The following is a 16,062-nucleotide window of genomic DNA, read 5'->3' as shown; positions in this document are numbered from 1 at the left end:
AGAGTCTTTTCATAGCACGTGCTGCATAAGCAGGTTGTGTGCTGCTCGGTGTGATGCAGGCATCACTGTTTGATGGCTCCACAGATCCCAGGGCCAAGCAGGCTCCCTGCAGAGCTTTCCTCTGCCCTCCTGCATAATGCAGACTGTGGAGCTTCACCCGACAATTCCCACACCAGTACACGAGCTACATCATGTACAAAGACGTCCACACTTAAAGACCCTTTTTTGGTGATGGAGAATCTGCCATATCCCATGTCAGCTCCTCCAACAGTTAATTACAGGGCTTTTAAGGAGAAAAATGTGCCTCATTTTCAACTTGATTTTTTTTTTAGCTCCTGTCTTCCTGGCCTGAATGCTTTTGTCTGCTGGAGTAAGTAATCCTCTGATACTGCATTGCTCCTTCATATGTAGATTCTTACAGATTACGGTCAATTCATCTCTTATGCTCCTCTTTGATAACATAAATGGATTGCACTCCTTTGGGCCATCGGAAAATATGCTTTCAATCAGCCCTATAGCTCTTCTCCTAACCTGTCTTAGTTTTTCAACATGATTTTTAAGCGTTGACAGCTGAACTGGACTGTTTTGGCCTCATTAATGTCAGATACAGCTCTAATACATTTCCCTTACCACTCAATACTCCCATTTACACATGCTGGGGTCACATTAGCCCCTTTAGCAAGAGTAATACCTGGGGAACTCACATTCAGTTGTTTATCTATCACAACCTCTACAGCAAACAGCCGGGCCGAGCTTCCTGAATATCCCCTTCACGAATCCTCCCATGGGATCACTCTTCATTTGCAACTCCTCTTCTGAGACCTGTCGTTTAACTGCTTCTAATCCATTTAAAATCTGCCTCATTGATTTTTCTCACAGTGCTACTGCTCAAAACAAAGCCAACAGCAGAGCGTTGCCCCTGGGATCTCCTGGACACTCCCCAGGTGCTATTCCCATGGAGATGGGTGACCAGGTTCTGTTTCACTGGGCGGTACCCAGCACGGGGGACACAAGTGGGTGCCACTTTGTGATGGTGCTGCCTCAAGCATGACCACGGGAGAGCTGGAGCAGAGCCATGAGCTCTGGAGAAAACAAAGAAGGTAAAGCTAGCTGACAGAGATGGCAGAGCAGAGAGCAGCTATTCTTGTGGTTGGATACCAGAACCTCTTGATGGCTTTCAGAGAGTATTTTGAGACAATATCCGATATGCAGGGGGTCCCAAATCATGGCCTGTGGAGAAGCATCAGGCTGAAGACCCCATGGAAATGCCCCGCTGACTGCTTGAATCCATACTGCTTTTCTGGTGGTTTTAATTGAAGTCAGATGGGGAGGGCTCTGTGACTGGCAACCCAAGAGATGCCGAAGGCTGAGGGTGGTCCTCCGTCCAGCGCGTTTGGGTAATGTTGCAGACAGCGTCGGTTTTCCTCTTGCTTGCCTCATCCCTCAGGGGATCGGCAGTACAAAAGCCCCATGTTTTGGGAGCAGGCGGCAGCCTGTCACCAGACTAATAACGCAGCGGAGGAGAAATGTTCATTTTCTCTACCTAACACACAGGAGCCCAGGGCTGCTCCCACGGGGCAGTGAGGAGCTGTGGCTATCGCCAGAGCAGTCGGGCTCCGGGCTCTGGCAGCCGTAGGCCGTCGCAGTTGCTGAGGCCTGTAGCCATGTTGTAGCTCCCACAGCCTGCCAGCACTGGCCTGAGGCTGCGATCACAGGGCGTGAGCACGCGTAGCAGAGCTCCATCCTTCATGCTCTGCATTACAGCTTAAACAGAGGCGGAAAAACCCCGCGTTTCCCCAAGTGCTACAGTTTCTTGCTGTAACAATGACAGGCAGAGGCTTATCTGGCCTTCCTGCGTGTGGGAGCGTTTTCATTGTGCAAACGCTTACAGCTGCACTTCTCATCCGGGGCAACGTCTGCAGCTAAATAAAATTGTTCAAATGAGTTAATCAGCTTAGCACAATGGTTCCCAACATTTTCCACCAAACAATCTGCCTCCCACGTTGTCTCCTTGCATCCTGCAGCGGGGAGAGCTGTGGAGCCCCCGGGGCTGAGCATTGGGCACCAACCGCGCTCCATGGGCACTCCCTGGAAGTGCTGAGCAGAGCTCGAGCTGCAACTTGCTCTGTGCCTTGAGGCACTTCCTTCCTCTGCACTAAAACTCCCCAGCGAAGGAAAAGTGTTTCTCCAGTTCAGTCTCCAGGCACTGGAGATGGCCACACACATCTCCAGCCTGCCCTCTGCCAGGGGCGGCTGAGACTTTCAAGGCTTTGGATCACTGGCAGTAAAATGCCTTTATGTATGGGCCCAAACATTATTTTGTTTGTTTCTTTTGCTTGTTGTTGTTGTTGTTTTTAATTTGTATTCGCACTTTGTCTCATGCCTCTCCTCTGGCTTGACCTAATGCCCTGCTCGTGTCCAGCAAAGACCAAGGGAAAGCCTGACTGTGCTCCAAAGCGTGACCCTCACTGTGATGAGCTTCCACAAGGTTGTCCATTCCATGAGTTCTGTACTTGGCATAATTGAGGCCACATCTCCAGTGCTGTGTTCAGTTACAGGCCCCTCACTACAAGAAAGACATCGAGGCCCTGGAACTTGTTTAGAGAAGGGCAGCGAAGCTGTGAGGGGTCGGAGCACAAATCTTATGGGGAGCAGCTGAGGGAGCTGGGATTGTTCAGGCAGGAGAAGAGGCTCAGGGGAGACCTTATTGCTCTCTATAGCTGCCTAAGAGGAGATTGTTTCGAGGTGAGAGTTGGCCTACTCTCCCAGGTAACAGCAATAGGATGAGAGGGAATTGCCACAGGTTGTACCAGCAGAGATTCAGGTTGGATATTAGGAAAAATTTCTTCCCAGAAAGAGTGGTGAGGCATTGGAACAGGCTGCCCAGGGGGGTCGTAGAGTCACCATCCCTGGAGGTATTCAGGAAATGCAGAGATGTGGCACTGAGGAACGTGCTTTATGGGCACAGTGGGGATGGGCTGATGGCTGGACTAGATGTATGTAGTGGACTTTTCTTTCCAATCTTAATGATTCTATGGTTCTATGTTTCTAAGTCTCACACCCTGTCCGGGTGCATACTCAAAACCTCTGCTGATGGGGAGGTTGTGTCACTGTTCTCAATGGCAGACAGCTCTTCTTGTGTCAAGATGAAAGCCATCCCAGAGCGGGCTGGAGGAGCCCACAGAACAGCAAGAGCGGTGGATGTGCCCCAGTTCCTCAGCTGACAGCCTGATGCATTGACTTAAATGAGCCAGAGCATGTCTGGAATTACTCATTGCTACGTAGTGGTAGGTTTCTACCTCCAAGAGGTAAAAAAAGAAGAGCTATATTCAGTTCCAGCTGAAGTGCAAAGTAATGATAATTAACAAAGTTAACTCTTTGCTTCCTGTTCAAGTTGTACCTACATAAAAATCAGCCAGAAAGGAATTTCTGTAGACTGTTTAGTGAACCATCTGTCCCCCCCCCCAGGACTGGGACTCCTGGCAGGTGCAGGGCTGATGTTCTCCATTCCTGCAGGTGCCCCTTCCTGCATCAGTGTCCCCATCCCAGGAAAGCTGTGAAAATAGTATCCAGCCTGAATCTTTGCAGTCGCCATTTCAGCCCTTCACTGCAACATAGGGTGAGGAGAGGATTGATGCCCTTGTTGCCCTAGGATGTGGCTGCAGCAATCTGACTCCCTTCTATCCCCTCCTAAGGTCTTGGTGCCATTTAGTTAATGAAAAACTGCTTCCCTTGAAAGCATGTTTCTCACATGCAGTGCTTCGGAGCATTCCCCACTTGACGTTAACAGCAAGGACTCCCGTTAGGTGCAGAAAAGCAAGAAGGCAGTGACAAGGCAATGGCATGAATGAGGTGAAGGAGGAACCAACCTCAGACAAATCCAGGCTGGGCTGATTGGAAACCTCACCTGCAGAGGGGCTTTGGAATTGAGGCATTGGCCTCACAATGCACTGAGACCCCAACAGATGGAGCATGGTGCGGCAAGAGCTGAAAGGCAGTAGGTGCGGGGTGCTAACAGCAGCTTCTTCTTTCATTACACCTGTACTAAATGCCCATTCAGATCAGTCTCACTTGCAATACAGCCTTTGAAGCAGCAGCACCTTGGCAGTTTCTCTGTTCAATCTCAAGGTTTAGCAGCAGCAGGTCAGCGTGGTTCCCATTTCACATTACAGGTCAGGAGGTGGGATGAGTAACATGCAGTGTGTCAGTGGTGGGACTGGGAGCTTCACTGGTGCTTTCTGCACTCCTCTATGGGCTGGAGGCATTTGCTTCCATCACATGGCTTTGCTCCAGTTTAGTGCAGGCAGCCCTACCTGTGCCAGGGGGTTGGGACTCAGTGGGCTTTAAGGTCCCTTCCAACCTAAGCCATTCTCTGACTTTCTGATTCTTCTGATTTCCTTCAGCTCAAGATGCAGCGTGCACAGATTTGTGCTAAAATGGAGCTTTCTCTGCTAACATATTCTTCTTGCTAACAAAGTTTATGGAGTAGAAAGCTTTTTAAAGATGTAAACAGAATTTAGTAAATTGCAGCCCAATCACAAGATGTTACAATAAAAAACATGATTTCTCTTTTTTTAGATGACAATTTATCCCAACTTTGTCAGTTACATTGCACGCTATGTAATTTCATTCTATTATTTTGTGTTAAGCCCAGTATTTTCTGTTTGACCAAAATATCTCATCAATCTCTACCTTACAAATAAAAGAACATTCATGGGTATGGGTGAAAACAACAAAACAAAGCACACCAATATGGGAGAACACAATACCGTGCTGGAATTTCAGCATTAGTTTCTGGAACTACCTCAGCCACTGAGTTGGCGCTGTTGTGCGCCACGTGCTGACCCATGCAGGGAATAAATGGGGGAGGGATGGAGATGGGGTGATGTGCGCCCCCATCTTCTTCTGTCATGCTCTGGACCCCTTGGGAGATTTATTGAGGCCCTGGAGTTTGCCCAGAGAAGGGCAACGAAGCTGTGAAGGGTCTGGAGCACAGAGCTACCGCAGAAATGGCAATGCATTGGAACAGACTGCCCAGGGAATGGTGGGCTCACTGTCTCTGGAGGTGTTGAGCCACGTGTAACTGAGGGACGTGGATTAGTGGGCACTGTGGGGATGGGCTGATGGTCGGACCAGGTGACTGTAGTGGTCTTTTCCAGCCTTAATGATTCTATGAGTTGTCCTACTGCACCTACAAGCGCGTTGCCTTCCATGACACCCACAGTGCCGTGCAGCAAACTGCTCACCTCCTGTGCTGGAGCCCCATGAGTCCAGGGCACGCGATGGGGTCGAGCCCTGAACTTGCTTAAATCAGACAAAACCCTTTTACTCTATAATAAAAATTCCATGTTTTAATACATTGCCATGCACAAATGAAGTCAAACGATGCGGAGTACAAAATTGTCAAATATACAAAATGATAAAGCAGATATCCAAAGCTTCCAGAGATCATGCCCGAAGATACCAAAAACTTGATATTGATTTTAATTTCACCATTTATTAGAATTCTTCCCTCCCACCCGGGTTTTATTTTTCATTGATTTTTGAAAACAGAAGGAATTAAAGAAGGAAATACAAAAACTGTAGGGCAGAATTAACAGCGATGGCCACTTCGTATACTAAAAATTAGACTGCATGATAATTTCAGTTCTGGGAAAAAAAGCACTGCTGTACAGAGGAACACCTCGGATGCCTGGGGAAGAGCAGTGCACATACAACAGAAAGGCACACTTTGTTGTTATGCCACCTCACTTGGCTTCATCTCTAAAATGCTCTCATAGAGGACTGGGAATAACAGTGTGTCACGTTTTAACCATCTGAGTGCAGCCGTTCTGCCAGATTTTCAACCAAGTTAACATTAAAAGGAGGTTACAGGAGTATTTTCCTGGTGCATGTAGCTCAGAGCTGAGCCTGAAGGTGGCTGGGGTTCCCTCAGCTCATGTCCGTCACCAGCGGACAAGGATGGTTTAGTTCTTTGTATGTGCTACAGATCTGGGGCAGCCTTTGGAGATGATGCTACAATTCCAGCTGTGAATTATCAGCTCTCCTCAAAGACAGGCTAAGCTGACCTTAAATTCAGCTCCCTGAAGTGGAGGAGCCAACTGTTGGCTGGCTGACACAATGTTGGACTGATATAGGTGGGTATCACTGTCATCCATGCTCAGATGTGAAGAAGGAATGACAACCATGAGGCAGGTATATCCCTGAAGGCAAATGCAAGTGCATCCCAAGTACAAGATGGCCCAGCCCAAGGCAGGGGGGTTGGACTGCACGATCTGGTGTCATTTAATGGTCTCTTCCAACCCAATCACTCCATGATTCTATGACTTCAATACTGGTAATCCACATTTCCAGGCTCCTGCTCCATGCAATTCACCGTTATTTAGGGGAAGCCCAGCAGACAGCAGTGACCATCAACAGCACTGAGTTTCCCTGGCTCAGAGCATGCTGTAACCCTGCAAGGTGGTTTGTCTGTCTGTCTGTCTATCCAACTCCTGGCACAGTTCCAGGACAGCCTGGTGCAGGGCTCTGGGTGCCCTGCATGGCCCAGTTCCTCCTCTCCATCAGTAGAGCTGAGCTTAGTGAGGAGAATGATGAGCTCTGTCTCAGGCCAAGATGCTCTGCATAAACTGGAAGGTAACATCCCTCTGTGGTTTCTCTATCGCACCAGAGGCCACTTAATCTCTCTTCTACCTCCCTCAGAAGGAAAGCAGAGAAGGAGCCTCCAGCACACAGTAAGAGAGCTCCAAGCATTTGTCTGGATGTGTCTTGAGCCCAGAGCCCAGCTCAGTAGGGAAAGCCCCTGCCTAGATGTGAAACCAATCTCTCAATAAACAAACCCAAACAAACAGGTCTCCTAAGCATCCCATGAGCAGATTTTTATTGTTTTTATCTGCACACCTTTTTATTGCTTACACACAGCTGGGCTGCAATATTGATCTGGCTTTAAAAAAAATAAATCTGTATGCCGCTATTTAATTTGGTGACATGATATTAAATAGATGAATTCTAGGCAAATGTTTAATAGCAGTAATGTGATTAGAGATATAACAACAGCTACAAAGGATTTTTTTTTCATTTTCTGAAAAGGTATTTAGATATACTTGGAATTAAAATCAGAAAGGAGCTTTTCATCTCATTCTGACTAAGCCTGCGTTACAACTATGCTGAAATCCCACTTTGGGGGAAGAGGCAGTCCTTGTGCCTCCATCGTAGGACTGCTCACTGCTGGCACACAAGCCAGCGACCCTGCAAATGTACCTGACTGCAGCTGGTATTGACCAATGTTCTCTGAACAATAAACCTACGCCAAACTCATTTTCTTAGGATTTCACACAGGATTAGAGCAAGAATCCCCAAAGATCTTTATCTTCTTAGCTATGTCCCTTTTTGTTCCAGCTTCTTGATATCAATTCAATACCAATTTGCAGTAAGTATTGCTTTTATGGTTTCTTTTGCCTGTGTGAACTGTTTACCCTCTAAAATACACATCTTATTTTGTGCCATTTTCCACATCACAACAAGGAACTCTGAGAGGCGCCTCGTAGCTCTGTGCTTGCCTTGTACCTAACAGCAGCAGCTTCATGAGACCTGGATAAGAAGTCGAACACTCCTGCTTATTTTGAAGGTACAATATTCAGAGCAGCCACCTGCAATAAAGGCTGTCAGAGCTCACTGCTCTGAGTCATCCCACTGAACTCCTTTCACTTCGAGGGCTTCATTCCCCAGCTGCAGAGGGGCTAGCTGGGAGAGCAGGAACAGTTTGCATCGTACCTTGTTCATCTGCAAAGCAACACGATGTATTTCTCAGTCAGCACTTCAGCTTCTCTACTAGCTGTTGAACAGGAAACCTGTTCCATGCCAGCAAAATGGTGCCTCCATGATCAAGGCAGAGCCATGGCTCTCACTGCTTGCTCACATCAGTCACGTGGGTACAGGACTTCATCCCAGGCTGTTACTACTGGAAGACAACAGACTTATTCCATATGGCCAGAGGCTTTTGTTGTCTTTTCTTGTCCAGTTCTCTTCTTTAATCACATGCAGAAGAACCCTGTAAATGCGAGGAGACCTACTGCAGCTCCCACCAGGTACAGGTCAGTTCATAGCTCTCTAAGACAGTCGTGTGTGAAAACAATGGATACAGGTGGGCCTGCTTTCCTTTAGTATTTAAACTCCATGGCAATTCAGTTCAGAACTTTGCATCTGATGATCTAGTGATGATCCAGGCTGAGCTCTTACACAGCACACACCTAACAGCCTCATCCAGGGACTGCTGAACTGAGCCTGCATTTCCATTTGAGGTATTGCTTATTGACTTAGAAAAAAGCTCTGCATATAAGTAAAGACCGTACATGATGGAGAATGTGCCAGATAACCAAGTGAGTTGTCTCTATGGGTAATTATCCTCCCTGTTGAGCATTTGTGCTTAATTTCTAGCCTGAAATCTGTTTCCAGCCAGTAGAGCACTTCACTCCTTTTCCCCCTGAATAAAAGCACTACCTGCCCTCAGCCAGCACTTCCCTCACAGGTAGAGGGTTGTGATTGCAGGCAGATTGAGTCATCTCTTCACATAGTCTCTGATAAATTAATAGCTTGAGCTTCATTAGTCTAGCACTATAATAAGAGCTGTTTTCCTGCCCTTGAACGACACTAGGAGCTTTAGAAAATGATCTTTCCAAGTTGTCAATATATGAAAGAGGGGCACACATGGCTCGGTCCTGTCACTGCTGCCAGATCCTAGACATCCTCTAAGTCCTGCTGGTGGTCTTCCTCACAGACGTCGCTTTCCCAAGAGCACTTGGGGGCTGATGTTAAGTGGATGACATTGCCCTTCATGGCCACCCAACTCCAGGCACATTCCCCAGCCCCAAGGAGGTTCTTCTCCTCCCCTTGGCTTCTGCTCTTGCAGCACTCCAGGTCCATCACCATTTCATGGCACGCATCTGGCTTTGTCATCTGTAAATGCTCCAACAGTAATTTTCTGTTTCTTTGGGAGGAATATTGAAAACAGAGCATACCTTGGGAGGAGCTCATTAGAAACAGTCTCACTGATGATAATTTCATATTTGTAACCATTTTTTATGAGCTAGCAACTAATCAGTTTTAATCCACTTAGCGTGGTCTGTACTGATTTTGCATTGTGCTTTTTTTGTTCTTTATCAGAATCAAATGATCGATAGGAGGCTAAGGATAGTACGCCAGCAGAGCCTCTTTCATCAACACGCCTTTGATACCAGAAAAAATGATAACAAATTTATTTGACACGTTTCTATCAAAATCATTCGGAGGGGTTTATCAATTTTTAATTGCTTTAATGATTGTTTCATATCAACCTTAAAGGCTTTTTTTTTTTTTAATGCTTTTACTTTCTGAAAAATCTTAGGGCTAAGTTTTGGACTCAGATATCAGGTTGTGTGAATTTAAGAATATGTTTGGATAGTTGCTGCTTAATATTACCTGTAATTACTGATATAGAGTAGGAAGAATTATGTTTTAGTGTGCAATTTGACTGCTTTCAAATACAAAACAAGAATATTTGTTTGGTTTCACATGTTCTCTGAGCAACACCTTGCTGTACCTAACATCAGATTTGCTATGACTGTGAGGATGTAGAACGCATTGGGCCTTACTATCCCTAGCCTACTGGTCACTGACCTCTTGTACATTTTTTGGCTTCCCACATCAAACATCTGCCTTGCTTACTTGCTGATTTAAACTCACACGCCTTCCTAATCACTCATACATCACGTTGGTGGCATTTCTGCACTCCAGATGGCCTTCTTGCATTTTACCATAGGAGGCTGCAGGTAATGCTGGTAATACTTCCCCCCGGCCATCAATTTTCATGGGAACAGAGGATTTTTTTAAATTAAAATCTGACTGACCAGTTCATATACACCTGGGTCAATCACACATGGCCTTGTAGCAGGGGCCTCTCAAGGAGATTCAGACTGCAGAGTTAGAAGTGGATGGGGGTGAAAACTGCAGGATTTTACTCTGCTTGCCTGAAACAATATAGAATAATTGGGATCTCACGGCTTTGTGGAGGGCAGAGGGAGGCTACTTTTGGCTACAGCACAACATTCCCCAAGACTGGCCCCACAGCTGGCATTAACCAGCACATCCCAGGAGATGGATGGAAGAATCTGTTGTAGGTCTGCTGGGGGCCTGGGCTAGGGTCTTCTGAAAATGGGGAACAAAGCAAACAAACGATTTTGTCATTACTAATGGTTTGATTGCCTTAATGACATCGCAGCTGCTTTCAGTCGGGCTGCTGAGAAGCAGCCAGCCAGGAAGGAGCTCACTGCTACAGCACGGTGCAGATGGACCGGCAGGGCTAAGGGGCTTGCAGGGCTTCTGTGGCCTCCCCTCCTGGAGGGATGTGCTGTCCCTAACAGAAGAAGTGATGGGGAATTCAGGCAGATAAAGCCATGCAGACGACAAAAAGCAAGGACTAAACCAGTGCAAAAGATGTTTTCAGTCGCAGCATGTTTTCTGAGGCAAGCAATTCCTTCAGATTTCTTATGTTGCACTTGGCATAATTTGAAGCACTGAGGATGGCTGAGTCTCTGCAAGTCCCTGCCCAGAGCAGCGGCCGGGCACTGCACGGGGATGCTTGCTGCTCCAGCATCTCAGAGCTGTGAGCAGTGATCAACGCGACAGTAGCACTGGGCTTTGCAAGTATATCCAGCTCCACAGGGCTGATAATTGCTCTTTTATTAAAATAGCATTCGTCTGCTACTCTTTTGCACAGAACTAATGGCTCTGAGCATATCTGAATTCACTTCCTTTGCCGGAATAACTTATTCACTCCCTTTCATGTTGACTTGGTCTTTGGCACTCTTGACATCAATGATTTATTGACTAGAGATAAAGCATTGTTTCCACAGAACTGTTCTTTGCGACCCAGGCAAAAGCGGATGCGTCCGCTCTTAATAAGGTGTTCAGCATAAAAAATGCAATAGACTTGATTGTCTGCACTCAAGAGCCTTTCCGAGAATACAGTACCTGCCCCCATTCACAATAACAAAAAAAAAAAAAAACAAAAAAAAAATCTCCCCCACATGTTTATTTATAATAAAAAGTTTTTGGAAGAATACGCTGGGATCCAGATAGTTGTTCAGTAGCTGCAGAACAGTTTCATAAATATCCCTGAGGAAGCATGGCCTACTTTGGGAGAACAACAGTGATTAAAAACATCCAAACATGATGAATAGTTAAATACAAGCCAAAAAGTACAGTGACTTCCTTATGGCTCCTGCAGACAGTTACACACGTGAGGAGTGTGGCGGGGCTCGAGGGAGCTATTCTTGCTTATGCTTAGAAGCTCTCCACATGCACGGGCTGTCTGTAGGATGGAGACCTATGCCGCTGCCAAACGAGCTTGGTCCACGGGCACTTAGAGCAGAGTTCTCACTGAGCTTGGCTACACGGGGGACTGGATTTATTTTCACATTTCTCAGGGCCTGTAACACTGGCTGTCTAGATCACCATGGCTAGAATCCTGGGAAGCTTTTCAAACAAACCATTTTAATGGGAGAAGTGCACACATCTAAATTCATGACCATACACTGGAAGATGTTCAAAACTAACATTGATACAAGAAATGCTTCTAGCAGCTCTTTGTCTAACTCAAATTTTTCTCACATGCCTTTTTAAGATAATACTCTCTGATAAACTCTTCTTTTATCCTTCATGTTATTCCAGAATCTTCCACTGGATAATAAAATAAGAGAATCTCTACTGCAGAAGTGCAGCATCCTCCATTTTAAAATAATTTATATCCAAGCTGGGTTTTTGTTGTTGTTGTTCTTTTTAATTGCTGTACCAACACAAAATTGGTGTCAGTTGCCAGAGTGCATTTTTAAAATCTGTAGCAGAAAGCTGTAAAATTTACTGGAGCTTATAATGGAATTCTGTGAGCTGCTCGGCCACGTCTCTCAGTAAGGATCAGATTCCAACCTGCAATGCTATGAAAAGCTCTAAAAAGTGCAAATGCTGCTGTTGGCAAAGATACTTACATCATAAGGAGAACTTGTATACCAATAAATTTAAAACTAGGGGCTGGGATTTTCAGAAAGGGAAGATAAAGCTCACTGCTTTATACTTCTTGGGGGATTCACCTGAAAACCCGTGGCGAGGCCCAAAGCACTAGAAATCACTATCAACTTTTGAAAATCTTAACTACCAATTTCTTTCTGGACTGATCAGTAAAGAAGTATTCAGCATGCTGAATCTGAGATGGGTGGAGAGCTGTAACCTAAGCCTGCACTCAGCTGAAAAAAATTACATCCTAAATGTGTTTATCTATTGATTCTACAGGCACCCTCAGAGGCTGACCTTCTCTAGCAATGAACTGTACAATAGTTTTTAAGTATCATAACACGGGAATCTGTTCTAAAAAGGTGCCTTTACCTTGATGTAATTGTGCCTTCTCTCTCCATCGCTGCATCTTCACACCGGTATGGCACTTCACCCACAGTCTGGCATATACACTAATAGCAACTCTTATGTTATCTGCCTGTCAGGTTGGAGAGAATGATAGTTTTTAAATATACAAAAAGCTACCTTTGATTTTAAAGAAATAAGGAACAAATAGGTAAGTCCCTTTAACGTGATGATGGCATCAGTTCATTACAAAGAGCGTGTCAAGAAGGTCCTGATGTCAGGGACAGACGTTAATTCCACTAAGTCCCCGTGGAAAAAAACAGTACCACAGCCAGCTGTGATACAGCCAGTGATGAGGCCAGCCATTCAGAGACTGAACAAAAACAATGCTCAGGTTGAATGCAACAGTCTTGAGCCTGCTACAGTGTATTGAAAGGCTTATTAGAACCGTTTGCTTGCTCCTATTTCCTACCAAAATATGCTTTTGGATAGGAAGTGGAAAAAGTTAACAAAGAAGTCTACCCTCTTCAGAGGAGGTAACTTGCTCCTTAGAAGTACGGTCTTACACATTAACCTTTTTCAGAGAGTTTGGTTTGGAGTGCCCAAAACATAAATGGTAGCCAGGCATAAAGAACCTGAATTCTTCCAGTTTGTTCTAAGTGTGGACCAAACCCTCGGTCCAACTCATCTCTGAGAAGAGTGCTCTCCCTTTCCTCCCCCTCACCGAGTAAGATTTCTGGCACACCAGAAATGAGAGCCTCTGCTATCTGCTGGTTGGGAGGGAGAGCAGACACAGTGTCTTACAGCTCATTCAGCCCACCCTGTTCTTGGCTACCTCTGTGACAGCTGTTCTGCAAGTCTCCACAAAGTAAGTCACACCTCTGCCACGTGCAAATCTATCTACACAATGTACTGTGAATCAGTGAAGGTATGCTAGTAGTGGACTTCAGTTTGGATGCAGTCTCAGCACAAATACTGAAACATATCCTCAGTACTTAGAAAAGACCATTATATATATATATGGACTGTGCTAGTTCTGTGCAGAAAGCACGCATGAAGTGCCGATATTGTTTAACGGAATACTATTAGGACTGCAAAACTAACATATACAAGACTTTTACATTCCTACCAGGGGTGTAGTAATGTGAACATATCCACAGAGACTGAAGAATTGCTGTAAGTTTTTTCCTAAAACATCATGCCATCTGCATACATAATAAAAGGATCCAGTAGTTGCCATGCTAAAACAGGACTTCTAGTGAAGGGCATAGGCGGTCCCCTAAAGGGAACCCAAAGTTATGCACAGTGATGAAAACTGGAAGAAATTTTCCAGCTAAAGGTCTGTCAAGGACCATTTTGAACAAATTAGCACTGGATATTATGCACCACTTTTTCACTCCACAGCAAACCGGGTTTTCCCAGAATGCATCATCTTGAGTGGGCTGATTTTACTTCAAGTTTGTCTTCACTCCTCCAAGGTCGCCTTCTGGCAGTGCCATTGATTATGTTTCTTTTTTTCATGAAGGAAAGTTCATTTTCGTATCAAGTGGCAGGACAGCAGCTTTACAGGCTGGAAATGTTTATGGAGAGCTCTCTGCTGGGGCTGTAAAAAACAAAACAGAAAACCAAAAACAGATAGTGAGTATAGACCAGAGCAAAGGAATTACCATGGATTTCAAGTACATGTTTGTGCTGAGCAAATGCATTTCTGCTGTAAAGATAAACTACTCTTAGAATGTATATTATGACCATGGCACTTTCTTTAATCAACTTTACTCATCAACCAAAAAACTCTGTGCTTAATCAATTTCTTAGATAAAGTGCAGGCCAGCAATCATCTGTCTGATTTAACAAATGCTGCTTGAATTTTATTGCCTCATCTTAAAACACTCCTTACTCTTCCTCAAGTTTGAGTCCCAGAGGGCTTGGGTCGTGGCTGGGCTTGCATTAACTACTTAAGTGCCAAAATAGCCAAATGCTGGAAAGCTTCAAGCATCACAGTAGAGGCTGATGTTCCCTCACCACTTCTGCTGGCCAAGAGAGTAAGACTTGGCCATTGCTGTAGTAAAGCACCTTCAATTTTTGTGGCTATTCCTTGCCTCAAAGTCCTCACAAAGCTGTAAGGCAACCATATAACAAAATATTATTGGAAGGTTTCTTGAAATTTCTTCTCTCCTCTGCCAAACTCTTCTTTGAGATGCAAAACAGAAGAACAAGAGATGATGGACACGAAGATGCAATGAGAGATATTCCAGGTAGATACAAGGAGAAACTCTGCCCAGCAAGAGTGGCTGTTTTGGAACAAGTTACAGGTTGTGCAATCTCCACCTGCAGAGATTGTAGAATCACAGAATCCTTAGAGTTGGAAAGGACCTTTAAAGAGCATCCAATTCCCCACAGTAAACCAGGACACCTACAGCTAGATCACAGTGCTCAAAGGCCCATCCCAACTGCCCTTGAATGTCTTCAGGGATGGGGCATCCACCACTTCTCCAGGTGACCTGTTCTAGTGCTTCACTACCTTTATCATAAGAAACTTTCTCCTTATAACTAATCTTAATTTCCCCTCTTTTTGCTTGAAACCATTTCCCCTTGTCTTATCAGAATACCCTGTTACAGATTGTGTCCCCTTCTTTCTTATAGCCCCCCTTTAAATACTGAATGACCACTCACAAGTCTCCCCAGGCTTGCCCTTGGTGAAGCCATGCTGGTTCTACCATATCACCTCCCTGTCTTCCATGTGCCTTAGCAGAGCTTCCAGGAGGATCTGCTCCATGATCTTCCCTGGCAGAGAGGTGACACTGTTAGGTTGGTAGTTCCCTGGGTCATTCTTTCTGCCTTTCTTAAAACTGGGTGTGATGTTACCTTTTTTCCAGTCACCAGGGACTTCACCTGACTGCCATGATTTTCCAAATATAATTGAGAGTGGAAGATAGATATTCACGACTCAATACAATCCCTATATATTTTTGGGAATCAGATTTCAATTAGTGAAGCTGATGCTGACACTGCCAAGGTAGTACTCATGTCAACTGAAATCTGGGCCTTCTGCTTTCACCCATTCAAACCCAGGCCTGGCAAGCTCTGCTCTGCAGGGTGCAGACTGGTGGGCCCTGCCAGCCTGCCTACATTCACCTCTTCCAGCCCCAAACCATTGCAGCTATGGAAATGAAGAACTGCTTGAGTGAGGAATGGGTGGGATGCAAACCTGCAGGTTCTGGAGGAGCACTGAATAAGATTTTATAAAAGATAAGTCAAGACCTTGCTATTAGCACCTTATTCCTCAGTTTAAATATGGCCCGTGAAATAGAGGAACAATGAAACTCAGTCTCCTTAGCTACTTCCTTTCTTATTTAGGCACATGCACTCAATTGCGGTGCTAGCTTTCACTTTGGTTTTCACAGCTGTACTACTTTTATTCTAAATATCTTTGAGTGCAATGATCCCACCAGCACCTGCTGTCATCTGTTCCATGACAAAACCCCATCCTAAGTGGCCTGAGAAAGTTGCACGTTTGTGACCCAACTAATGTTATGGGAGAACTGGCAGGAAGGTTTTGATCTTTCATCTAGCATAGGCAGATAACTAACTGCATCCCCCAGGGCAGAAAAGGAAGCAATGGGGATATTAAGCAGGTGTGAAGATAAAGGGGAATTCTGGGGGAAGATTTTAAAC

The 16,062-nt window shown here is 45.3% G+C and overlaps 1 protein-coding gene across 3 annotated transcripts in view; it reads right to left on the bottom strand.

Moving 5' to 3' along the window:
- Nucleotides 1-11,792: 11,792 nt before the first annotated feature.
- The window catches only part of SAMD12 (sterile alpha motif domain containing 12), a 158,904-nt gene continuing 154,634 nt past the window's right edge, over nucleotides 11,793-16,062 (bottom strand). For all 3 annotated transcript variants that reach the window (XM_065753662.1, XM_065753664.1, XM_065753663.1), the window contains exon 5: nucleotides 11,793-13,990. In XM_065753662.1, coding sequence (XP_065609734.1) covers nucleotides 13,968-13,990 — 23 coding nt within the window. In that variant the 3' untranslated portion in view covers nucleotides 11,793-13,967. The remainder of the gene's footprint in view (nucleotides 13,991-16,062) is intronic.

This window comes from Cyrtonyx montezumae, unplaced genomic scaffold (genome assembly GCF_038088225.1).
Source record: "Cyrtonyx montezumae isolate F1298 unplaced genomic scaffold, pur_monq_1.0 scaffold_8, whole genome shotgun sequence".
Lineage (NCBI taxonomy): Eukaryota > Metazoa > Chordata > Aves > Galliformes > Odontophoridae > Cyrtonyx > Cyrtonyx montezumae.
This window is presented reverse-complemented; position numbering and strand designations above follow the sequence as displayed.